This window comes from Amblyomma mixtum, chromosome 2 (genome assembly GCF_055824585.1).
Source record: "Amblyomma mixtum isolate Tamu chromosome 2, ASM5582458v1, whole genome shotgun sequence".
Lineage (NCBI taxonomy): Eukaryota > Metazoa > Arthropoda > Arachnida > Ixodida > Ixodidae > Amblyomma > Amblyomma mixtum.
The window spans coordinates 299,168,997-299,194,076 of NC_143013.1; the positions used below are offsets into that span (position 1 = coordinate 299,168,997).

At 49.8% G+C, this 25,080-nt stretch overlaps 2 protein-coding genes across 3 annotated transcripts in view; one reads left to right on the forward strand and one right to left on the reverse strand.

The window, feature by feature from the left end:
- Eph (Eph receptor tyrosine kinase) overlaps positions 1 to 25,080 on the reverse strand; it is a 255,410-nt gene that overhangs the window by 136,771 nt on the left and 93,559 nt on the right. The gene's annotated exons all lie outside the window — the stretch shown is intronic.
- Positions 17,483 to 19,415, forward strand: LOC149364641 (uncharacterized). The gene has a single exon (XM_089570153.1). It carries the CDS (start codon positions 18,058 to 18,060, stop codon positions 18,976 to 18,978), a length of 921 nt encoding a protein of 306 aa, XP_089426279.1. The 5' UTR covers positions 17,483 to 18,057; the 3' UTR covers positions 18,979 to 19,415.

A 25,080-nucleotide genomic window follows, 5' to 3' on the forward strand; every position in this document is an offset into this window, starting at 1 on the left:
CCACTTAAAGACGTTCCTATGCCCCGAAAGTGTTACCGCATGACGAAAGCAGCCGCAAGTAAAAGCTATTCGTCAAGCACGCCCCTCGAGTGCCTACCTCCGACACCATTCAGTCGCGTACAGGTTTTGCAACCACGCGGCACGAGCGGCGCATATCGCAATAGGTGTGGCGTGTTAAGAACGGCTCGCTAACTCCTAATCCCTCGCTCACGGACGCCAGTCTCTGCATACAAAGTAACGGTGCCTCGGTACTACCCCCCCCCCCCCCCCCCCCCCCCCCCCCCCCCCCCCCCCCCCCCCCCTTTCCGACGCCTCGCGTTGAGGAGCCAAAATAACGGCGGCAGATGCCGCATGCTCACCTCGCCCTCTGAATATACGTACAACGCCCCCGCACCACTCAGCTTCAGTAAAGCCCCGAGCAGCGCATCGCATCAATTCTCGAAGTTCTTTACCGACCTGCGCTGTCGCGGCCAGCGACCCGGCATTAATTGCACCGCTGTTGTTGCCGGCCAGCAAGTCGTGCGGTGCTCAACGCGAGCACGCTCTTGTACGTACACTCAGTTGCGTGGGCAGCCCTGTAACACAAACGACGACAAAACGACGCAGCCATTAGACGAGAGGCGACGGGGCGCGCAACGCTCCATCACGCGCCGTTCGGGATTAGCGCCGCAAGTATGTGCGCACACGCGCGGGAACACATACTCACGCACGCAAGGCAACCTCATGCGGGAGAAAGAGTAGCCCTAAGCAGTGCGGCAGCAAGCACGGAAGGAAAACCGCGCGAGACGCAGCAGCGGCAGACCTCGATACTCAACCTTAATCCGCCTTCAAAAGAAGATTTTCGGGCCGTTCGCATACATATGGGAGAACGAGCCCAAGGAGAAGTCCGCCCGACATACGTCAACTGCCGAGGGAAGCACAGCTGAAAAGCGAGCCACGGAGAGGGAGAGAAGTTTACGCGGTGAAGAAGAAGAAGAATAACGACCAGACATGGAGAAAGAAAGAGAAGCATTTGAAATGGGACAAACGACGACGCGAGCCTCGCGAAACGGAAACCCCCTTCGCCGCCGCGAAAGTAAACGAAGAAAAAAAGAAGAATGAAGCGTGAGCGCACACGCGGTGGGTCGATCGAGAGTGGAAAAGCGAAGCGTCGCGTCGCTGCCGCGCGCGCACCTGCTCGCCCGCCGCGCAGAGGACGACGTCGACGACGACGCGTGGCGCGACAAGCGGCAGCGCGACGCGCTTGCATGGAGTGTGCATAATACGCGGTGCCGGGTCAAGTCTCGCGAAGAGTCCGCGTGCGCGAGTTTGTCCGTGACGCGAACGACGACTTTCTCGAGCTCCTAGGGGCAGGGAAGCGTGATCGGTCTCGGCAGGCGAGGTCACGCCGGAGACCAACTTCTTCCCCTCACTGTCCCTCTCGCGCCGCGAAGACGACGGTGTCACCGTCATCAAAGACACGCGCTGTCCCCGCCGTGTACACAGACAGGACAGGGCTTCCTCCGCACACTGGGTCGACGTCAGAGTTATTTTTGAAAGAACAAATAAAAGGAGAAACGAGGCAGACAGGCACGTGCGCCAGCCACACTGCCCGGAGAATTAGAGGCGAATTGAATGTGTCCCCGACAGTTGCTCTTCCCTCATTTAATGTCATTCGCTAGTTAAATTTAATAGCTTTCGCATTAATTAACCAAACCTTCAAGCAATCTTACTGCGCGGCTGGCTAACCACGCTATCAGTTTCCACGCTTTTGTCCTGCAAAGCAGAGCCGATTCTTCAAGAATAGGAAGGTTTGTAGTCTACTACTTTGTATAACTTGGTTCATTTTTCCCTATAGTTATCCATCCTTCGCCCGAAATTCTTATCAACTTGACTGCGGCGACAAACCGTTAAAAAGGTTACACCTGAACATTAGCTCATGATTAGTTGTGAACAGAGCCACCGGTACCGGTATCATGCCGCAAATAATGCGCACCGCATCCAGTTCGGTTGCGTCAACTGCGAGGGCTACTTAGTTAATTTGCCGTTCTAATTAAACCACACTGTTTCGCACTCACTCCTCCCATTCCCCCCATTTATGCAGCCTCTCCAAAGTTCACTACATCACGCCAGCCGTCCGACCCGTGTCAGAAGCGTGCCAATCGATTACTGTCAATTTCTATAGTTGCCGGAGAATGCTACTAGGAAAATTTCGCTCAAGCCGGCATTCGAAGCAAATACTGTTTGTTTGCGACACTCAAAGCAAACAGCGTTGTCCTGCTGATTCGTGTTCCACCCCTGTCTCTTTAACGAACCGTGCCAACCTGTTGGTCGCAAGAATACAAACAGTTAGATAATAAAACAACTGCGTCAAGGTTCCTAGACGAACACACGCGGTCACCCTGACAGGCAAAGCCAGCGATGCTGGGCTTTGATAGCTTACTAGCAACAACCCCGCTAACGTAACAGCAAGCTGCATTGTTGAAAACAAACTAATTCTTTGGCCGCGCAGCTAGCACCCCTACATAAGCAAACTCAATAAACGAACAGCATGCAACTTTCATTTTCGTCGGAGCCTATCTCTACAAAGGCGAAGAACATTAATCGTGCAGCCTTTCAGATACTCAGCCGAGCACGCATCAACGCCCCTGCCAGCGCGCGGCCGTCAGAAACAATTTGGGGAAGAAGACGCGCCTCGGCCCCGGAGCACTCTAAACACACACGCACACGCACGAACACGCTCTCACCGCTGCCAAAAGCACGCTCATTCGCGGCGGCAGGTGACGACAGAGACGAGGACTTAAGAAGACGACGCTTATTTGCATGTCTGCGGCGCCCTCCTACCATTCACCCCTCGTCGAGGGCAGAATGGGGGGGGGGGGGGGGGGGGACTACGCTCGAGAAACCAGTCCACGTCGCACCGACAATCCATTAGGGCCAAAGTTAAGTGTTCGTTATCGTGGACGCTGCGCTCAGCAGCTGCTGAGACGACGGGGGTTCCTTGCAACCGACCGAAAGAACGCATACGAAGAGGAAATCGCGCAAGGATGCATGCGGGAAGGTGGCACACGGGAAAGCATCGCTAAAAGTGCCAACACCTACTGCAATGCTGCCGCGCCGCGTCTCGCCACTCTACTCAAGAAGTCCGTACAGCACCGAAACGTACAGAGCGGCAGGGACGAAGGTACGTCTATATAAATGCACGAATCCGCAGCGCGAGCACGCCACCGGGACATCCGTTTATACGTGGCGGACGTGCAGAGGAGGAGGAGGGCGGGGGGGGGGGGGGAGGCAAGCGGGATTCCTTCTCTTCTTCGAAGGAGCAGTGGCGTTAATTATAAATGCAGCGATGACGGGAAAGAAGCACCATAAAAACACGCAAAGCGGGGCCAATTATAAATGCAGCCGCCGCTCTCTTCACGAGGACGGCGAGGTTACCGAAGATGAATTCAGAAAGAGATTAATGCGTTGTCCGCGCGCTGACGCCGCCTCTCAACCGCCGCCGACGAGCTGAACTGTTCTCCTTTTTTCTATTTATTGAGTTTTTACTCCTCGCGGTTCCTCGCGTCGCATCCATTATGGAGGGCGACACGGTTGAGAGCGATGATCGCGGGTGCATGCGTACACGTATGCATGCATGTACCGCGCGGCTCCGAAATCGGGTGTACACGCTTTCGCACGCACCACCTGTATCGGGCCGTGCAATCGACATCTCTGTTACCGCGGCGGAAGAAGACGACGCACGGGCCGGGCAGAGAGGGGAAGGATCGTCACTCTCACCACAGGTGCAATGTGACGTGCGGTCCACGCGCACCATGCATGACAACACGCACCAAGCCCTGAGCGAGTGTTTCCTTCAACCTTGTTTATGAATAGACGGAGCGGTATACACGAACTACCATGCACCAGGGTAGGAGTGGTTGTGTAGTATGCGACACTCGTTTAAGAGCGAAGGTCGAACCCGCGGAGGACGCGACCGAAATGCAGTTTGCCCGAGTCACCGATCCCCGATAAACAGCTCCATGTATTCACACATACGATGTTTCGTTCCCATGCGTATTATATCTCGCAGCTTAAGATATGCTTCTCCTCCAAGGTTAACCGCTTTTACCAGTAGTCGTCAGTTCACATTACCAAATAGCCAGCCAGCGAGCACTATTAAACGCATTTCTCGTGACTTTGTCTCGTTAAGATACGTTCAGCCATCTTGACTCTCGCAGCCTAGAAGCCATGAGTGAACATCATTTTCAATCGCTGAGGAGATTTCTTGACGAAATGATCCAAGGTACAGTAAATCGAAAATTATAGAGAGAAACGGCCAGCTGTAACACAACTTCAGATGCTTCCAGTTGCCAGACAGACAAAGTGCATTTCAGAGCATTGTTGGGGCAAGCGCTGCTCCTTTTGCGAGGCTACGCCCTTCCAAGACGCAACAAAGTATATAGAGCGACACGCCCTCTTAAGAGCGTGGGAGTGAGTCGTGTGCAGCACTGCGCGTGCAATGCGCTGGCTTCCCATGCATGCCAAGTGAGCCGAGAAAGAAAGAAGGAAAAAAAGGGAGAGGAGGGGTCAGATGTAAAGAAAGAAAAAGAGAGATCACTAGCAAATGCGCACGCATAATGAGAAGCCAACTCAAGCATGTTGGCTCGAAATGTGCTTCTGCTCCATGCGTGCACAACTGGGGATACTCCCGAAAGATTTAAGACTTTCCACAAATAGGCAAGGAAAATAAAATCTGCTAAGGGCGGGGGCGCACCGCTGGTCAGTAAATGAAAGCTTTTTTTCCAATTAGGCGTGGCTCCCTATTTGACATGAACAATGGAAAAGACGATAGAGAAGCAATAAAAATAAAGGCAAGCTAGAAGCCTTTTCCAGCATTCGCGTAATTGCTGTACCTTACTTTTTCTTCGTGCGTTTTTTTTTTCTTACTGCTCCTTCTTATAGCGGTTTCGAGATGGCCTTAATCGATGGTGATTTTGCCTTACGACACGTGAATTCCTTCTTTAGGGGGCATTACGATGACGTCACGGGCGTCATTTCCTTGTCCAGTGCGTAGCTTCAGCAGTGCAGGCCGGAGGCGATGGTCATCCCTTCAGACACGCCGGCGGCCTTTCGCATGCAGTGCTCCACAGTCAACAAAATGGCGGCCCGTGTATTGTCGGTGAACACTCCCTTATTCGCACTATGCTTCACGTAGAGGACTCATTTCAGTGTGCACGAGCGCACACAAAGCATTACGCGAACTTTACGCGAACACATGCAGAGAGAGAGAGAGAGAGAGAGAGAGAGAGATGGGTGCGAGGAAGCGAAGAACACGAACTGTTGACATGATTGATCAAAGGCTCTGAAAGCTGCCCTAGAATAACACGGCATCCGTAGTACATTAGTACGCGGAAACGTAAGTCTTACTGCTACACGTCATACAATACGAGTGCAATGCAAATCAGTGCATGCAACAGACAGATAGAGATGGAATCAATGTTTCCGTGATTGCTTATCACTGATAGGAAAAACATTACGTTCTGTCTTAGTAAGTCATGCAACACTGTAGAAATTATCATGCGCGGTGAAGCTGCCAGTAGTCCTAGACAGAAAGTTCAGATAGAGTCGGACGAAAGGGATTAGGGGGTACTAACGCACACTCAAATCCATTTCGCAGCCGGACAACCAAGGTAAATATGAATGAAAAAAAAAAATGGCGGATTTCGTTGAACCGCTTTCTCAAGCTGTACCATATTTAATCTCAATATTTCGGATCGAAATTAAGGAATGAAATATCTCCTGAAATTACTTCACGTTCGAATTCAAGGAAACGTCACTTCGAATAAACCGGAAGTTCTAATTAAGCGAGATTCCATTTTTTTTAACCCACGAACTTTTTTAGTTCTCTTGCATTACAAATCACGTAAGCACCTCCTAACGGGCCGCGGAAAACAGTGCGCCTCTGCTACCCTAGCTGGCTGACAGCATCATCAGCTGACAGCATCATCAGCTGACAGCATCATCAGCTGACAGCATCACCAGCTGACAGCATCACCAGCTGACAGCATCACCAGCTGACAGCATCACCAGCATCACCAAGCGTTGCACGCTTTTATTATTCATAAACAGCACATAGCGTAGCCAACATTTAAAAAACTAAACCACGCAAGCCGCGCACAATCAGCCACGTCGTCCGTCCAGTACTGTTCGCCAACAGCCGATATGCGTCGGGACACAACTGGAGGATGAGGCGACCCGGAACTGAAGATCGAAGTGCGCCCGACGCGTCGCTGAGATTGAGTGCTTCGCCGCCGACGAGGACGCGACGACGGCAAAAGCGGGCGACGCCCACCACGCCACTTGACGACAGAGCGACGGCTACGAAACGGCGCGACACTTGCCTTCTGTCCCTTTATTTTTTCCTTTATTTTTTCTCGATTCCCAGCAATGTTTTTTAGGATTCGTCGCTCGATATGCATATCTATATGCAGACTTTGGACGCGGCAAAACGCAGCGGGTACAAAAACACACATGGAAGTTCAGAAGTTCCCCCGGAAGCGTAATATACACATGTATGCAGGACAGTCGTTGGCTCCACATGGGCTGACTCGTCAGTCATGCGAAGAGTTCGTACACCTCTCTCGAATTTTTGCCTTCAGCACGACTGCTGACGAATGCGCCTCGCATGTGTGTATTACGGCTGTACAGTCTTGAACCGGGTGCAATGCTCTTCAAAGGGTAACTGAGTTTGAAACAGGTAAGGTGTTCGCACACAAGACCGCTGTCAGGACCGAGTGCGGAAACGTGGGGCCCTAAATAGCTTCCCTTATATAGTCTGATACAACTAAAAAGCGAAGCGACTTTTCCCCGTGACAGGGCCCCGTTTCAGCCAATGGCGTCGACCGATTCTCAAAAACCTCCTATCTAGTGTACAGTGAGTGACAGGTGAAATGGGATATTCGCCTCCCTCTATGGTGGGGAACAGTTCCCTGCCTCATTGTCTGGCTAGCGGGTTCATGAGGATCTGCCGACGCCATTGGCTGGAAGCGGATCCTTTGTCGGGGAAAAGTCGCTTCGTTCTTGAATTGTGTCCGACTGCAGACCTTCCTGTTCAATCGGCAAAATAATGATCCCTTCTTTTCAAGCGCACAACGCATGACAGAGATATGCCAGAGATTAAGTGTCAGGCTGAAACAAACGGCGGGCAATTGGGACCAGGGATAGGAAACATGGTTTCCTGCATAGCACGACGTGCTCCCGGCCTTCTCCCTGGCGCCAGAAAAAAAAAATGCATATATGAATCCCGAGGCTGCAGCTCGGGGTTTCATCAGCGTTCAGGGAATCCGGCCCAGCCGCAATACGGATCTGGCAACATACACGAAGCCGTTTTACAACCCGTCAGGCTCCTGAGACAAAGCAGACTCCATACTCAGCGAGGCAGCACGAAAAGCTAAGTGGCGTGGCTCCATGAAGCATAGCCTCCAGCGACCATATTGCTCTAGCAGGCACATTCTGCTCCTCGAACGGGTTCCCGCAATAGACAATTCCTTCCCCTTTGATCCTTTTGTTTCTTTTCCCCGTACCGCCCTGCCTGCTTCCCCACGGATTGCCACGGGACAGGCTTTCAGGGAGAGAGTGGTCCCCAGGGGCGGCACAGAACACACACGCACGCATAGCCAGCCATAGTAGGGTTATGCGGCGTGACGGTCTCTGGGCACGGGGCGTACGCAGTTGCCCGGGGCAACGCCTGCTAGGCCAGCGAACCCGGCGCCGGTCGCTGGGATGATGCTGCTTTTCCTGGCACGGCTATGCGGGGAAGAAAATGGGCAGAAAGGGATGGCGAACGCGAGAAACGCCAGGCAAGTGAACGCGCAACTCTGGAGCATGCAAGCACGCCGGGAAGCTGGGAATCGCCGCGGGAGGAAAGGGGGAGGCAATTATGACGCGCCCATAGAACGGCAAGTGCACGGTGCAGAAGCAAAGCGGTGAGGAGAAAGGGTGTGAAGGAAGCAGCGATATTCCCCGAGGTGAGCCGTTCGAATGGTTGGGGGTGTGTCGGGGAATAAGTGACTGACGACTCCTTTTTCTCCTCAGGGAACTCCCAGTGGGGAACTAGACCAGTTCGGAAGCGGACGGCGCTGGGACAAGTGAAACGAGAGGAAGTGAGGACGAAGGAGGCCACGGAGTACGTAAGATGATGCCAACCGAAAATCGATACGTACGGTGAATAGCGCCTGGAGGGGATGGGAAAGGGGTGATGACTTGGGTAATGCTTATAAATGCATACGGGCGAACTACATACACTTAGCTTTACTGCGTAACTCTGAACGAACGAAATTTTGTTCCTTTTGTTTTTTTATTTTCTGAGTGCGGGTTGTTGAGGCAGGTCTAACAAAGATATAAGTTTCTTGTTGAGTAGAAAGTGCTGTGAAGAAATAGGATGCTTGCAGTTGCGGCAATCGCATATTTTTCACCATGGAGTGAAAAAAATATAGGTAATGAAACCAGAAAGAGATGGCCTTACTGAAACACCGACTTCCTCACAATTAGCAAAAAAAAAAAAAAATCCGTTAGGAGAAAAATAGACCTTCAAGCATTAACTTTTTTTTATTATTTTTGTAACTTGTTCACCCTGCCAAGACCAGCTCTAGACAGTAACATTACACAGTTTTCAGTGCAAGCATTTCTTTATTACATGGCAAATAAATTGTGCGCAATATCAAATAAACAAGGTGTATTCTATACAAGAATTAAAAATTTCAGCCCGCATTTTAGAGCGCTGCTCAGTTGAAGCTTTGGGTTGCCAACACTGAAAAGTTACCTCGGAAGCCAGGATTGCTTCACTCAGAATTTCTTCCTTTGTCACGCACACCTATACCTACCTAAATACAAAAAAAAGCCCCAAAGAAACCGGTTCAGCAGCGCGCACGTCGCGAATGTTAATTTCCGACGCGTCAGCTGCACGCCGTGACACGGTCAGGAACAAAGCGCAAGACGGGTTCTCAGTGCGCGCGCGCGCGCGCCAGCTTTAATCGAAACTGCTTGGCGCGCAGTCGCAAAAGCACCTCGCAAAACGCAATCGCATTTCGCGAAATGGCCCGTCTCAAGGACCCGCGTACTCCTGAGCCGAGCGAACAACGCTCGCCGGCTCCGCGCACCGCCGCCATTTTCGCGTCACAGGCGCAGAGCTGCTCAGAGACAGAACTAACGGAGACAGGCGCCGAGCGGTGACAAGCGTGAAGGTAGCGAGATCGAACTGCGCTGTAGAGAGGAGAGAGAAAGCCCCTTCGAAAGAGGACGTCCGGCAGTGGGTAGCCTTCACTCGCGTCCAACTTGAAGGCTAAGATGTCATTTTGTGCGAATATAAGCTAAGCTCAGTACGAGCCAGGGACCCGGCTCTTGCTTTTTCGCTTCTCGCGGGAGGCGAGGTAGTTCTCACCGTGGCGACTTTTACTTTATTTTAAGGGTTTGATTTTCAATTTCGCTTCTCTCTCCTGCACACTTAACGCGCGCGGTTGTCTGACGTCAGGAAATAACGTTGTAGTAAGTGACAAGTACCCGTCAACATCGTCCGCAAGTCAGGCAGGTAATGAGAGGGAAGCGAGGGAGGGTTCGATAATTGTTTTTCCCCGAGGAGTTCTTTTTCGGATTTTTTTTTTGACAGCTGAAGGGTGACGTGTGCATACAAAAAAAAAGAAAACCAGAGAGTTTCGTGAAGAAGGAAAAGAAAAAAAATGAGAGGGGGGGGGGGGTGATACAAAATTACGTCATACCTTCAACAACACCGTTCTAACCAGATCACATCCAGCGACATAGCGTATAGGCATGAAAACGAACCCATACATCTGGTAAATGTTGTACGCTTCATCCAGCACAGTTCGAAAACAACAGACATGCAGCAAGAAGTATAACAAGCACGTTCCTTCGGAACACGTCTTGCATCTGCTGACATTCATGCAAACCAAACACTTTACGACTACGTTTAGAACCACAGTCCCTGTCTACACTTAACTGAGAGCGCATAGTTGCCGGAACTCGGTCGCTTTCATTACAAACAATAAACAGGCTTTATCAACGTACCTCTCAGAACGGATTACGGCCGGAATGTTGAGCGTGCAAGTATGCATATAAACCTGACCGCAGGTCACCGCCAACCACACACCGGTCCCTTCGAATATTACACAGGTCTAACCCAATCCTGACTCGCAAGGCAACTTCTACAAGGGTCTGCGCGCATGCTTTATATTCAAACACTCAGCTCCGTTATAATCGAGTCCGGAAGGAGCACGCTGAGTGGTCGCGTCACGGCACTGCACAGAGCACGCGAGAGGCGCGACCGAGCGAAAAAGAGCTTTGCTGCGGCGCGCAAACCAAAGCGATCTCGTCCGACGCGCAAGGACAGAACGGGCGGCGATTCGCAATGGGCATTCTGCCGCGGCGCGCTAAACCGCCCGCGCCACAGAGCGAGCGAGAGTTCGTGCGCTGCGTGCGAGCGGCGGTCGTATGAGAAACTGGAGCTCGGCGGGAGTGCGACGCGTGAAATGCGAATGCATTCCGCACCGGCCGCGGCGCGTGTGCGTTCCAATGGGAGCCAGACAACTTCTGTCATGAACGCCGTAAATCTGAACGCGCCGCAGAGCGTATACGTGCGAACAGGACCGGTATAATAAAAGCCGTTCTTTTGCTTCGATTTTCATTCAAATCTCCATCCCGCAAACGCGCAGATCGTGCCGTGCCGACGGAGGGGGGCGTGGCATCTCTTTAAGAAATACGAAACAATAGAATGGTATGGTACGGGTTTAACGTCCTGGTGCAGAACGGGTGATGTGATCATTTTTTCGAACACCTGAGTTCCTTACGGTGCGCTGATGAATACCCCCCCCCCCCCCCCCCCCCCACAAGATGCGGCTGTTGGGCCCATAATTAAACTGGTAGAAATACAGAATTGCCAATGATCCAGCCTGGACTACAAGCGGCCCGAGCAAAAGATAGGCAACACGCTACAAACACGTTACATCACGTCCTGTGCAATCATGCTGCAATTCTTCTAGGAAAAGCCACTGTAGGAAAAGCACTCGCTGCGGACAATGCTTTAGAGGGAGACCGGAAATCGGAGGAATGCGATAAAGAAACGAACTCAAAAATGTACACCGCACTGTCCGAGAATGTGGGATATGGTCCCTATCTTATCCCGGCCGTCTTGTAAATAGGATGACACCTGCTTTTTTTTTTTTTGCTACTTGGGCTGGGCATCCAACACTTGAACGATGCCTGAAATAGGAACCCTTCAGACATCAGTCGCGTCTCTACACTTTTATCAAGCAGAAGCCACGGATGTTGCTTGAGCTTTGGTACATAAGTGGCGCTACGTTGAGTGCAGTGATAAACAAGGCGCTTAAACAAAGGTCAAAGACAAACTCGCGCGCATTACATCTGACGAGCATCCGGCGAAACAACTATGATTCATTACTGCTGCCAACCAACCGTGTTTGCAGAGCAGACACGGGAGAATGCCTACTCGCCACACCGTATTCGCTAGCCTGATGTGTAAAGCTAGGAATTTGCGGATAAATCTAGAAAATGGATCTGTTTACGGAAATGATTGAGATTTAGACACGAAGAATTGAAAACACGCACACATCAAAACAATACTTTCAATAATTTATAATTTTTGAGCGCGAGGACTAGACCACTACCACGAGGTCAGTGTAATGGAAAAGGGAAGGTTCTGAACTGATTTGGAATCCTCCTCCGTTTTATAACGAACGCCAAATCTCAGCACACGGGCGTTTTCCAGTTACCTCCATCGAAATGTTCCCAAACTCTCAAATGTCCCCACAGCTCATTTAAAAAAAAAAAAACAATGTGCCCAAAATCAGGCCTGTAGCATAAACGCCATATAGGGCCAGCTTCTCAGCCACCAAGCCGGACAGATTTACTAACTTCGAACGCAGAACTTCTCGAGCAAGTAATTAAGTGCATTTCACGTGCGCGCAGTCAACGAAGGCACAACCGCCCCCGCAATTATACCGCACAACACTGGCGCTATATGCCGGTAAACGTGCGACCCTCATCAAGCACCACCACCACGCCACCGGAGGCTGTCTTGCTCGCGACACCACTTTCGGTGGCCGCGTGGCGAGTTTTAATAACCTGCGAGGGCGCACCCTCAACCAAGACAGCGTCATGCTGTTGCTGCTCCTGCTGCTGATGCCATTAACGTGATCATTCGGTAAGCTGTGCAGGCTATATACAGAGCCGCCGCAGTGCGGCGAGAGGCAAGATAAAAATACGCCCGAACTCAAAGCACTACGAGTGCGGCAGTGCGGGGTGTCTCTAGAAGGAGAGAGCGAGAGAAGGTATGGGGGCGAAACAGATGAAAGAAACAAAAAAGGCAGAAAGCGTACGCGAGTAAAAGCCGATTCTGAACGATGACGGTCGGCTGGGAGAGGCAGCCAAGCGGCGCCGCCGAAAATGTGAGCGGGCGCAAAAGCGCGAGTCGATCATAACGTCCACGGTCAAGGGGGACACACAAATGGACACGAGAGGAGCGAAACGAGGTACACTGAAATTGGTGGAGGGAAGGTGGGCTCGACCACTCAGAGAAATGGCCGCGGGCCCGCGCGGGAGACGTGATCGGAAACCACGTGTATCAGTCTTCGCGAGCGGTGCTGCCCCCTTCGCGTCTTCGTTCGCTCGTCATGCCATCTAGCCAACGGATGGCCGAAAATGTCAGCCGGTCACCCCCACAAATTGTAAGAAAAATTTTGTTTATGGTTTATGGGAATTTAACGTCTTCGACCACCCGGGGTTCTTCCACGTGCGCTGACGTCGCACAGTCCATGGGCCTCTAGAATTTCGCCTCCATCGAAATTCGACCACCGCGGCCGGGACCGAACCCGCGTCTTTCGGGTCAGCAACCGAGCGCCATAACCACTGAGCCACCATGGCGGGTCATAAGTAGAAATATAAAAGATGGAACTATAGTAGAACATGGAATAAGCGAACAAAGCAAGCGGAGTAGGCGTGGCCGTCTTGTTGCACACTGAATTTGCACACAGACACGCTGTGAGAGCCTAAACAGTCGGACAGCTAAGACAGTGAATGCATTAAAACAAAAATGCGCGATTCTGTGAGAGTTGGCGGATATCGAGAATGAACACTGCTAATACGTAACAGCAGTAACAAGAGTAATGTAAGCAATAAATCCATACAAAATAAAAGTAATTATAAGACAAAAAACTCGCGCATCGGGGCTTAACGACGCTGAGCGTATGCTGTGACAATAAGCGAAGCGCTAAAGCCAATCACCACTTACAAAAAAAAAAAAAGAGAGGAAGGTTAAAGACACGACACAAACGCAATAACCGGAGGAAGTATAACGCAAGCCTTCCGTGGAAGACGCCCTCCCCTCCCATCTTTCAAGGTGATTCCGGGAGGCAAATGAACCACACGCGCGGAAAAAAAAAAATGAAAACGTGCCAACCAAACACCGACAAAGCGTAGAAATATCACACACAGCCAGTTCAACCACGTCAGGAAGGCATCAGCAAAAAAAACGAAGGACAAAAAGCTCCATTAAGACAAAACCGGACGGTTACAAGAAATCGAAAACACGCGAGACAAGGCCCGCAAGGCACCAGCGGCAGCAGCAGCAGACAAAGACGTGTTATACGGGGCCGAATCTCTCACCTCGGCAGATGTATCGCCCGGCACGCGAGGGCACAGCGCAGTGTCTCCCTCCTCCAGCCGCGCTCTCATTACGGGATCGCCTTTTATTATCGAAATTTCCTCCCCTTTTCTACCTCCTCGTCCACACTCGCAGAGCTTCTTCACGTCCGCTTTGCTTTTTCTGCGCGCGTCTGCGGCGCTTTTCCTCGCCGTCCTTATTATTTCTTCCACGCACGAAGCAGCAGCAAAAGCAGCGGCGTTCGCGAGGGGGCGCTATTAACGCGGACAAGAGCATCGATCTCCTTTGTGTCCGCTTCTCCCCAGCCCGCCCGCGAGTTTACCTTTTTCTCCCGCCCAGGGCGCTCTCCCTCCCCTTCCCTTCCCTCGCTGCTGCTCCTGCTTCAGCCGCGGCTCGCGTAACGCGCCAGAATTAATGCGCCAGGCTCCGGTGCGTTTCTTTTCCGACGAGTGTCTTTATCTCTGCGTGCGCTGCTCGGGCCGCCGCTGGCGTGAAGGTGAAAGTGCAGGCGCATCAAGCAGCGCGCACTGATTGCGAGCTTGCACGGAACACGTATAGCTGGTGCTGTATGGGGCGTGCTCTGCTTTGCCTTGTTTATCAGCCCTTCCTAGATTCAGCGGGCGTCTGATTGGTCCACCACTTCGCCGTGGAAGAGCACGGACGAATACGTAGAGGCGACCATCACAGCGACAGAATACCACGCGCGTCGTGGCACGCTATGCGCTGGTGTGTCCCTCCGGAAATAGCAGTGTGTATACCTCCACTAAGTGCGGCGATGTGTACCTGCGTAAAACGACGACGACGACAGCCAGGCGACGAACTGCATTAGCAGCTGTCACGATAGCGTGACTGCAGTGTTGCGGTATGCGTAGAATAGAGTGGGCTGCCAAGAAATCACTAAAAATAAAATACCATAAGACTGCGAGGTGGCTTAGCTGCTCTAAGTTCACCTTGTCTGTTTCAGAAACGCGAAAGCGGGAAAAAAAAAATAAACGAGCATTAGTGACATTTTGTTGAAACAAACGCGTATAATGACCTTAGTTTCTTTTGCTTTTTTTGGGTAGCACATATAGTAGCACTAACTTCCACGCACACTTTCAAAGACCGTTCAATAACAAAGTATATTGATGCGGCGTAAGATCGAGGCCTACAGAGTGCCAGTTAAGACTCCTACAGAGTGCATTTGGGAAGAGGTGTTGCAGAAAGCAGTAGTGACGTAGCGAGTGCACCAAAAACATCTACACGAGTCACACATTTGCGAATATGTGCACTGTCTTTAACTACAGCAAACACCCAACTTTCGAAGGACTCCGTACTGACATGTATGTGCAGTGCGACATCAGAGCATGTTAACGTGCATTTAACTTCAATCAACGAACCCTTTTTAGAAGTAACAGACCACCAATAAACCATCAAGCGCATCCGGTAGTGGTTTTTTGGTCGAATACCAAACTGGTTCCCCAACAAGCCACAGCACTTACGAATATCAACGCGATCCACTAAGCACTCAGCAATGGCACGAAGAAAAGTAAACACACATAAAATAAAAGGGACCCAGGCGCTTACAACAATCAGCATTAAGCAGGGAACACATGTGCGACAACTTCGCCGACGCGCCGCACCGATCGTCGCGTGCGATCTGCCATCCCACTGCAAGAGGGACACACGGAGCGGTGAGCATCGCTGCGCCGCTCTACCCAAGCTCCGCCCACAACCGCTGTCACACTTCGCCGCCGTGCAGCGGTGCCTCAGCGCTGCTTGTGATCGTGTACAAATATCCCAAGAAAATACAAGATTGCCTTGTTATCAGAAAGTCTGCTCGAGCAGCGACAAAGCATGCCTGCTTATGTTGCGAGCTTTCGGCAACGGCACCGCTCGCGGGCGCTCTGGGCGACGAGCTCTGCTACTGCCTGGCTGCCGTGGTCGTCGCTAGGCCTATAGCCTCTTTCGTATCGAAGCCGCAGCGGCCGGCGCTTCGGAAGTCGCCTGAGCTATAATAAAAGGCCTACTCCACACATCGCTCTACTGTCAACAGCATGATCTCACAATAAAGTAATAATATGGCCAATTTCCACGACGCCTTCGGCAGCGAAGCGAGCGGGCGCCAGGCGAGCCGGCCAGCGGCAGCTGCGAAGCGGTTGTGGAAAGAAGTTTGCTTGTATCGCAGTCGTTACCTTTAGCAGCAGCTCAGTATTGGTCAGCGATCCTCAAAAATGACATATTCTTTTACATTTCTCATCCCAGGGTTTATTATTTAAGTCAAGAACACACTTTAGCTCGTTTTTATGACACCGGCAGACGGGATGGCTCGGCCCCGAGCGCCCTGAGCCTCTACGTCATCATGACGCTACCGCTCTCCGCGCTTGCATTGGCTCCCGCATCCCGTCGTTGCGTTTGCCGCATGCGGCTCGTCGTTGGCATCCAGCAGGTTGGACGCATGCGACGAGCTGCGTTCGGTCGTTGCGACGACGGTCGCAACGACGCGCCGCAGCGAATCGCACGCACTTTTCGCACATGTGTCCCCGCCTTTATACTTTCAAGCTCGCTGACTGCCATCTTCGCAGTGGACCAGTCGCGGAAGTACTGCTGGGCACGGCCGCTGCAATGATAAGCCGCGCTCAGGGAATAAGCATTGTTCTCTTTATATTTACTTATTTCTTCGCTCTTCCTGCGGAATCTAATTAACATTCTCAGCTCCGTGTGCATACAAGCGTGCGCAATCCAGCCTCCCCTCAACTTTTCTCACGCACCTGTACACAATCAACGACCCGCGCAAAAAGAGCAGACGCGAGGCGGCCGGTGAAAGTTCATCAACAGCTTCACGTACACACCGTTGGCGTTAGCGGTGCCCGGTGAGAGTAACACGCACGGCAGGGTCTCGCGTATCAAGCGCGCGCCGCCGCACAGCCAATCATTAGCGCTCGCAGGCAACTAATGATTTACCGGCGCCCCACCGAAAACAAACACCAAGCGCGCGAAACATGCGCCACCACCGGCTGAAATCGAAAGCGCCCAGCACGAAACAAACGCAGGGGGAGTGAGGGGGGTGCGGGGGCAGGAATCGTGCCTGGAGGGTTGGTCACCGACAAACGAGCAGCAGTAAGCGTGTACAACGAACGCTCAATTGCAAAAGGGATTCATTAATGCAGTGCTTCGCGAACTGAACGCCTGCGAGCCTAACTATAGTCTCAGTGCCTGCGGTTGATCGGCAGCACAGACACTGCGTATAAGTTTAGCAAGGAGGCCCGCAAAAAGCGTGACATTTCTTAAAATTGACATCAGCGAGTGTGATGGACAGTGAGTGAGAAGCAGCAGCCGGCTGTTATGCCCACTACAGGGCAAAGACTTTCCCCAAACGAATCGAATTAGCTGAACTGCAGCGCGAAATGGGACACGATAGTTCGTTACGATGCGAAATTTTGCTGCTTGCGCAATGTGCGTGCGTGCGTGCGTGCGTGAGTGAGTGAGTGAGTGAGTGAGTGAGTGAGTGAGTGAGTGAGTGAGTGAGTGAGTGAGTGAGTGAGTGAGTGAGTGAGTGAGTGAGTGAGAGTGAGAGAGTGAGTGAGTGAGTGAGTGAAAGAGAGAAGAGAGAGAGAGTGTTTTTATCACAGCCGGATATAACTTAGACATCCGATATGCACATGCTTGTCTCTAAGAAAGCATTACTCAGGAGATACACGGAGCGGCTCCACGATACCGAAGCCGCGGCACCTGGAACGCCGGACAATTAACCGCGCAAAATGCCAAGCACGCAGCTGGAAGCAACTACGCGCATGCGCCCAGGCTATTCCAGAATAGCGGACAGCGTACGCACAAAGTGAGCAAACTGACACTGGCAGCGGCAGCGGCACGGGAAAGGCACCATCTTAAGAAGTTTTTCTCTGCAATTGCAGATATGAAGTTTTGACATCGACTACAACCGTCTGCGTGCACGTGTGCTGGTTGCTGCGGAAGATAACGTCATCCAGGACTGCATCGCTACCGGCCAGCGGACACGCCCACCCATCGGACGAGGCTATAAAGAAAGCCCAGAGACCTGCGGCTGTCACACTGGCAGCGGCAGCGGCACGGGAAAGGCACCATCTTAAGAAGTTTTTCTCTGCAATTGCAGATATGAAGTTTTGACATCGACTACAACCGTCTGCGTGCACGTGTGCTGGTTGCTGCGGAAGATAACGTCATCCAGGACTGCATCGCTACCGGCCAGCGGACACGCCCACCCATCGGACGAGGCTATAAAGAAAGCCCAGAGACCTGCGGCTGTCACACTGGCAGCGGCAGCGGCACGGGAAAGGCACCATCTTAAGAAGTTTTTCTCTGCAATTGCAGGTTAGTTGCTGCTCTGTTAATATATTTTCCCGCTGTCTTCTTTTACTGCTGCTGCTGCTGCTGCCAGAAGTGTCGCTATGCCCCTTGATGAACAGTGTGGGTCATGTGATATGCAACTCGAGGAACTTGATTCCAAAATCGACTGTAGTGACTGTAAATCTGTCTATCACACGGGAAAATGTGCAGGAATTTCAGATGCTACTATCAAGTCAAAAGGGGAGCAGTATCGCAGTGCGTGGCGTTGCTCAAATTGCAGGCGTTCGAAAGGTCGTGCTCCACAACTCGATAGATCCAGCATTGATACGGATGACCAAGATGTTCGTGCACTGCTGAAATCAATCAATGAAAAGCTGGAGTACCTTTTACCGCTAAAAGAAACAGTTGACAGCGTCGAAGACACAGTTCAGTACATGAGTGACCAGTACGATGAGCTTCTAACTCGGATAGAAAAGAACGAACGTGAAGTCAAGGACCTGAAACACAGGGTAGATAAGATTGAGAAGCAAGACGATGAAATAACGCAGCTGAAAAACGAAATGGACTGTTTGGAATGGAGAAGCCGAAAGCTCAACCTTGAATTCCATGGAATTAAAGCAATGAAGGATGAAAACCTGATTGATGAGATAAATAAGCTGGCAACTCTAAACAACCTGCCACAGCTTCAGGAAAGTGACATAGTGTCCATTCATCGCCTGCCCTCAAAGCAAGATAAGATACCTGGCATTATCTGTCGTTTCGCCAAACAATCAGCAAGAGACAAATGGTGGCAAAACAGGAAAACACTGTGCCAAGGAAATGACAGCATTTTTGTGTTAGAAAACCTGACAAAAAGGACACGTACTCTGCTTACCGAAACAAAGCTCTGGGCCAAGACAAATAACTACAAATACGTATGGCACAACAACAACAAGGTCTTGGTCCGGAAAGCTGATGGGCAAAACGCGGTGGTCATTTCCTGCTCTAGTGACCGCGACAAACTTAAGCAACAGATCAGCTGAACACTAAGAACACTATGGCACCTACTCACTCGTATGTATTGCCACACACTTTCAACCATCACTTAGGTACAGCGTTTTCGAAGGCTTTCAAATGTTTTCACTTAAACATACGTTCTTTTACTCGCAAGGAACATGACTTACAACTCTTTTTTGAGCAAACAAAGCAATCCTTTGACGTCATTATGCTGACAGAGACTTGGTGTGTTGACGATGTGAACATCTTTCGGCTTCCATTGTACAATACTTTCTACCTGAATCGATCAACAGGTCGTGGTGGCGGAATATGCACCTTGGTTAAAAAGCCGTCTGCATGTGAAATATTGAACCAGTTTTCAGTAATAACTCATGACTATGAATTTTTATCAGTGATACAAAACAATACTGTTTTCGCTGTTTGCTATCGCCCGCCGAATGGTTCCGTTACATCATTTTTGGAGTTCTTAGAAACTTTTCTTGTCTTTATAAATGAAAACAATTTCAATTTAATTTATGGCGGAGACATTAACATTAACATGATGAAGAATGATTCACCAAAACTTAGGTTAGATACTCTCTTGGAGATGAATGCGTGTTGGAATACTATCAGTCTTCCTACCAGAGTGACCGAGAATTCGTCATCTTTAATTGACGTATTTATTACGAATTTAAGTTCTGAAGTCATTAATGCTGGCGTCTTCGCATCGGATCTCAGTGATCACTTGCCGATATATTTATGTTTCAAGGGTCACGTACGAAACAAGGAAACAAAGACAAACCATTTCATTCAACTAATAACAGATCAGACTCTTTCTATTTTTCGTGAGAAGATAGCTCAGACATGTTGGGATACCGTATACGATCTTAAAGACGCAAATTTGGCTTACGAGGCTTTTTTCAGCCTATTGAAAGAAAGTTATGACATTAGCTTTCCTTTTAAGTGCATTAAACAAAAAAAGAAAATACGTAAACCATGGATTAGTGCAGAGCTATCTGCCAGAATACGGAGAAAGAATGCATTATACAGTGAATTTATAAAGACAAGAGACCCCGAAATATTTCAGGCTTTTAAAAAAATTAGGAATCGTTTAGACAAAGATATAAAAAAGGCCAGGCGAGATTACTATACACTTTCTTTTAATTCACTGGTTCCACGTACGGCCACAATGTGGAAAAAGCTGAACTCTTTGTTGAATTGCAATATTCCTGAGGAAAGGATACAGAGCTTAAAAATAAATGGTCTTGAGTTAGAGGGAAAAGCACTTGCTGACGCTTTTAACGAACACTTTGTTAAAATTGGAAGTAACAACGCACCAGACAATGATCTTGATGGTATTCCATACAACTCTAGCTCTATATTTTTGTATCCAGTAAATGAGGGAGAGATAATTAGCACAATTCACAGTCTAAATAATAGTACCGCTAAAGATATTGATGGTATCCAAATAAAACCCATCAAATATGTTGCTGACCTTCTCTCTCCTTGTCTTACATATATCTTTAATATCTGTATAAGCGAAGGCACGTTTCCTCGAACGATGCAGATAGCGCGAGTCGCTGCGCTCTTTAAAAAAGGCGATAAAAACGACTTAGGAAACTATCGACCGTTATCAATCCTTCCCGTCTTTTCAAAAGTCTTCGAAAAAGTTATTTTAAAGCGACTATCCGAATTTGAGCAGAAACATTGCCTGCTGACTGATTGCCAGTATGGCTTCCGTAAGGGTTTAGGCACACAACTCGCATTGCTACAACAAAAAGAATACATACTAAATCAGTTTGAAGAAGGAAGACTTGTGTTAGGAATTTTTATTGACCTGTCAAAAGCATTTGACTCCATTAGTCATCAACTTTTAATTAAGAAACTCCAACACTATGGCTTTCGTGGTAAAGCCGCATCTCTTTTATGCTCCTACTTGGAATTTCGTAGACAAATAGTCGTCATAAACAACCACAGTTCTAACCCATTATCTATTTCAGCAGGCGTCCCACAGGGCAGTATATTAGGACCTTTTTTATTTAATATGTACGTGAATGATATTGTGAATATTGATGCAACCGTGAAATTTATCATGTACGCGGATGATACCAGCATATTATTAACCGGTAAAACTAGTGACGACCTTGTTGATGCTGCTAATTTAACATTAATAAAAGTAGACGAATGGACGCGTAAAAACAGCCTGACGATTAATGCAAACAAAACAAAAGCCGTATTCTTTCGAAGTAAAAACAAAAACCTAACAATACAAAAGTCTATCTACTTAAATGCCACTCCTCTCGAAATAACTTCCAGTATTAAGACATTAGGTGTTATCTTTCAGCAGAATATGTCATGGGATGTCCACGTGGACAGTATGCTTATTAAGCTGGCACAGGTAATAGGGCTAGTATACCGCAATCGCAATTTACTTCCACCAAAAATCTTACTGTTAATTTATAATACCCTATTCTCCTCCCGACTCAATTATTGTCACTTAGTTTGGTCTACGACAACTTATGGAAATTTGCAGAAGCTTCACAAGTTGCAGAAAAGGTTTGTAAGAGTAATAGAAAATCTGCCGTTTTATTCACATACGTATCATCTATTTCCCAAATACAACATAATTCCTGTTACCAAGCTGTTTGATTATATCCTTTGCAAGGCAATTAAGAATGAAAACGCCAGCAACAGTTCATTTCTACATCGTCTAGCCAGGTTACAACAAAACGCTACTACACGCCAGACACGTTACACGGAGCTCTGGAAAGTAAGGACGTTTCGCACAACATACGGCCTACAAACACTACAGAATAAACTACCCCGGTTACTAAATGATTTAAATCATAAACATATCCAACTTGAAAAGGTGACGTTCAAAACACTCCGCCGGTATTTCAACATGTACTAGGACACTTCGCTTGCCATTCCTGTTTACTCTGTCACATTGTTGTTTACCCTGACTGTACCGCTTGTCTGTATTCACTTTGATTTGAATTTTATTTGAAGCAAAAATGTGCTTAATTTATCTGTTACTTTCGCTAAACTCATTGCCATCGCACATGAATGTTCCATTGCTTTTGTAAGTGCTTTCTAGCTTCATTCTAACACATTTTCTGTATAATTTTATGTAGTTCTTATGAGTGATTGTAATTGCAGATGTTTTCATGTTTTGTTTCTATTTTCTTTTTGGATGAGACATGCCGTTTCATTGCGCCTATGATGCTGTCAAGTGTATAGGGGGGCCTCCGGCTTTGTCAAGCTGTCGCTTGTGACAGCTTTTACTGCGGGTCTCCCGCGCCATGTATTCATTTGGCGCAAATAAAACCATTATTATTATTATTATTACAATACACACCACACCGTGCAAAAGGTAAATTTTGAAAGAGCCCGCCGCCGCCGCTCCAGTTGCGTGCTAGCATGAGCGCGAGCGCGGGCACCTCACAAAGATAAAGTCTCCGCGGAGTCCGGCATCCTCGGCGGCACCTCTAAACGTCCGCAGAGCGCGCGCGTGCTCATAATTACTGCCTAACCGCTGCTCCGAGACGAGATCGTGACGTCGCGGGTCCGTTTAATTTCCGAGCCGAAGGAGGGGGGCCCCCCATTCCTGCCGTCTACGTAGTCCCGCGCTACCTTGGCCCCGACAGAGCTCTCGGGTCTCTCTTGGTGTGTGTGTGTGCGTGCGAGGCGGCGATCGAGGACGCGCTTCCCACGAAAAGCAAACAGGGCGCTCAGCAGCCTCCAAGCCGAACAACGCAGGGGGGAGCCGAAAAACACGCGCCCCTCTGCACACACACACACACACCGAACTGGACTGGACTGAGAGGAACGAACACGCACGGTGCGAGATACGCATCTTGGGAACACACGACGTCGGCAGCCTGGGGACGCCACCGCCACTCATCATCATCATGCTCTTTCTCCTCCGCCAGCAGCTTAAACTCGCAGGCCAGCCTTTGTTCTCCGCTGTCTCTCTCTCTCGTTTCAAAGAGCGCCACTGATGCGTGCAGCGTCGGACAGTTGCGCGATCTGCCGGTTAGTTGACCGGCCCCAAAGCATGCAGCGTACACATACCATACGTGCGCGCGCATTCGCGTGTGGGCACGCAGAAGCTCGGCCACACGTGCGCGGCATACAACCGGCGCCCAAACACAAAAGCCGCGCCGGACTCCACGGCGCAGTCTATTTGGGGCACAGAATAATAATACTGATAACAAAGAAAACGCGAGCGAATGAACGGGCGCGTATACGCACGCACAAAGCCAACAACAAAGCACGCCTCGTTTTTCCCGCAGGCGACGACGGCGTTTTTCTTTTTTGCACGCAGCGCCCTTATACCTACACTGAATTCCACTAGGTCCTGCAGCATGCGAGCGGTATTCGCAACTCGCTTCAGGAAGCGTCGATGAGTGTGTGTCGTTGTTTGCATACGAACGCAAGCTCTAGCTGGTTCGTAACGTTTGAGCAACGCTTGCTGCTTCCGCCTCGGGCGTTCAGTTTGTTTTCCTCGCAGTGTGTGTTATGTAAAGTTGTCGAAAGGCAACGCCACGGCAGGCTACGCGTTCGTCGCAAAGGCTATGGCTTCTCTCTTCGGCTGCGAAATATCTCGAAGGACGCAGACGAATTGGCACGTGTGAAGTCAGTTCTCAACTTCATGAGTAAAGCCTTTGCCAAAAGTAACCAGGCTGCACGGTTTGCTTCCCAGTCGCATATTAAAGCTATTATGCCAGCCCTCAAGCTCTAAATCTCTGTATGGTAAGAACCCCTGCCCTCAGCTTCAAAGCACTTTTTGACCTTTAGGGAAGCCGTGAGGGTTCTACTATACGAATGAGAAGCAAGCCATGTAGCCCGGTTACTTCTGGCAAAGATTGTACATCTATAGGTCCTTCCTCCCATTTTTTTTACTTTTGTCTCCTGGAAAAAGTTCGATTTACTACGCTCTAAACAGAAAGAAGTGAAAAGTGAGTAGACTGTCGCACTCCTTTTTTATAAAAAAAAAGAAAAGACACTATATTCTCAGCATTTACTCGTTCCAAAGAGAGCAAGCAAAGGACCTCATTGACAACCATTAACAAGGCAACGTACAGTGAGCGAAGCATTCCTTCGCTTACGGCATCTCTTCCCGCATTCTAACTACAGCAAGTTCGAAGAAAGGCGTGAACCAATATTAACACATTTTTTCTCTTTGCAAAGGGCCGCGGGTTGGAGGGAGTTATAATTACAACATAAAAAGGTGCCACGGCAAATGAAAAGGTGCCAAGCGAGGGTTCTTGCAGCGATTTTCGGACGACTCAAACTCCCTCTGCCCTCTTCTACTCATAGTGTACACTGAGCAGGAAAGAAAGCCTCGCTTGAAGACTCGAAAATCCGCCGGAATTGTGATCTACGCCCCGACAGCGCTGTTCTCGAAGGTTGGACAAATGTTCAGAGAGCAAGCATGGATGGCTACAAGCGATTTTACCAAAACGACGGGACCCTCGAGTCATTGCACCGATGTCGCGCATGTCTGAATGATGGCTGAACTTGCCGCGACCTACTTCGTCTTATCCAACTTCTCAGAAGACGCAGTGACAGACAAGCTTTACAACTTACTGGTACAAACTCTCATTACAAATGACTCGACCAACTAAGCATGGCACTCCTCGTAAACAGGAATATATTTTTCCCAGTTCCGCGGCGATAAAGTGCGGCTATCAAAGTATAAGACGCGCCGCGTGAAATGAATGTCAATTCCGCAAAACTACAGGCACATAGCGCACGACCATCTGTTCACCCCGGTTTCATTTCGTTAAAGCTAAAAATTCGCTAAACCGGGTTTCAATCCTGCGCATGCCCAGAACCCACGCGCGAGCGCGTCGTCGTTCGTCGCCATCGATACACTGCCCTGCACTCGCACGGAGTTCTACACTATGCCTGGTGGCCGGCTACAACAGCAAGAGAGATAGGCCATGCCGAACAATGCGTGGGGGGAGGATCCGGGCCGGCCTTCGGGAAACGAGTTCGCGCTGCGCGGTCCTCGATCAATCGAGGTGCGCACAAACGCGCCGGCTCGCGAGTACGGCGTGTATAAAGTATACACGCCGTCGGCTCGCGCATGTGTGTGTACGGCCGAGTGAGGCGTAATTGAGTTTTCCGCGATTATCATTTAT

Bases quoted from the DNA above. Each gene is read 5' to 3' on its own strand.
- LOC149364641 (XM_089570153.1), top strand. From the start codon at position 18,058: ATGCCCCTTGATGAACAGTGTGGGTCATGTGATATGCAACTCGAGGAA.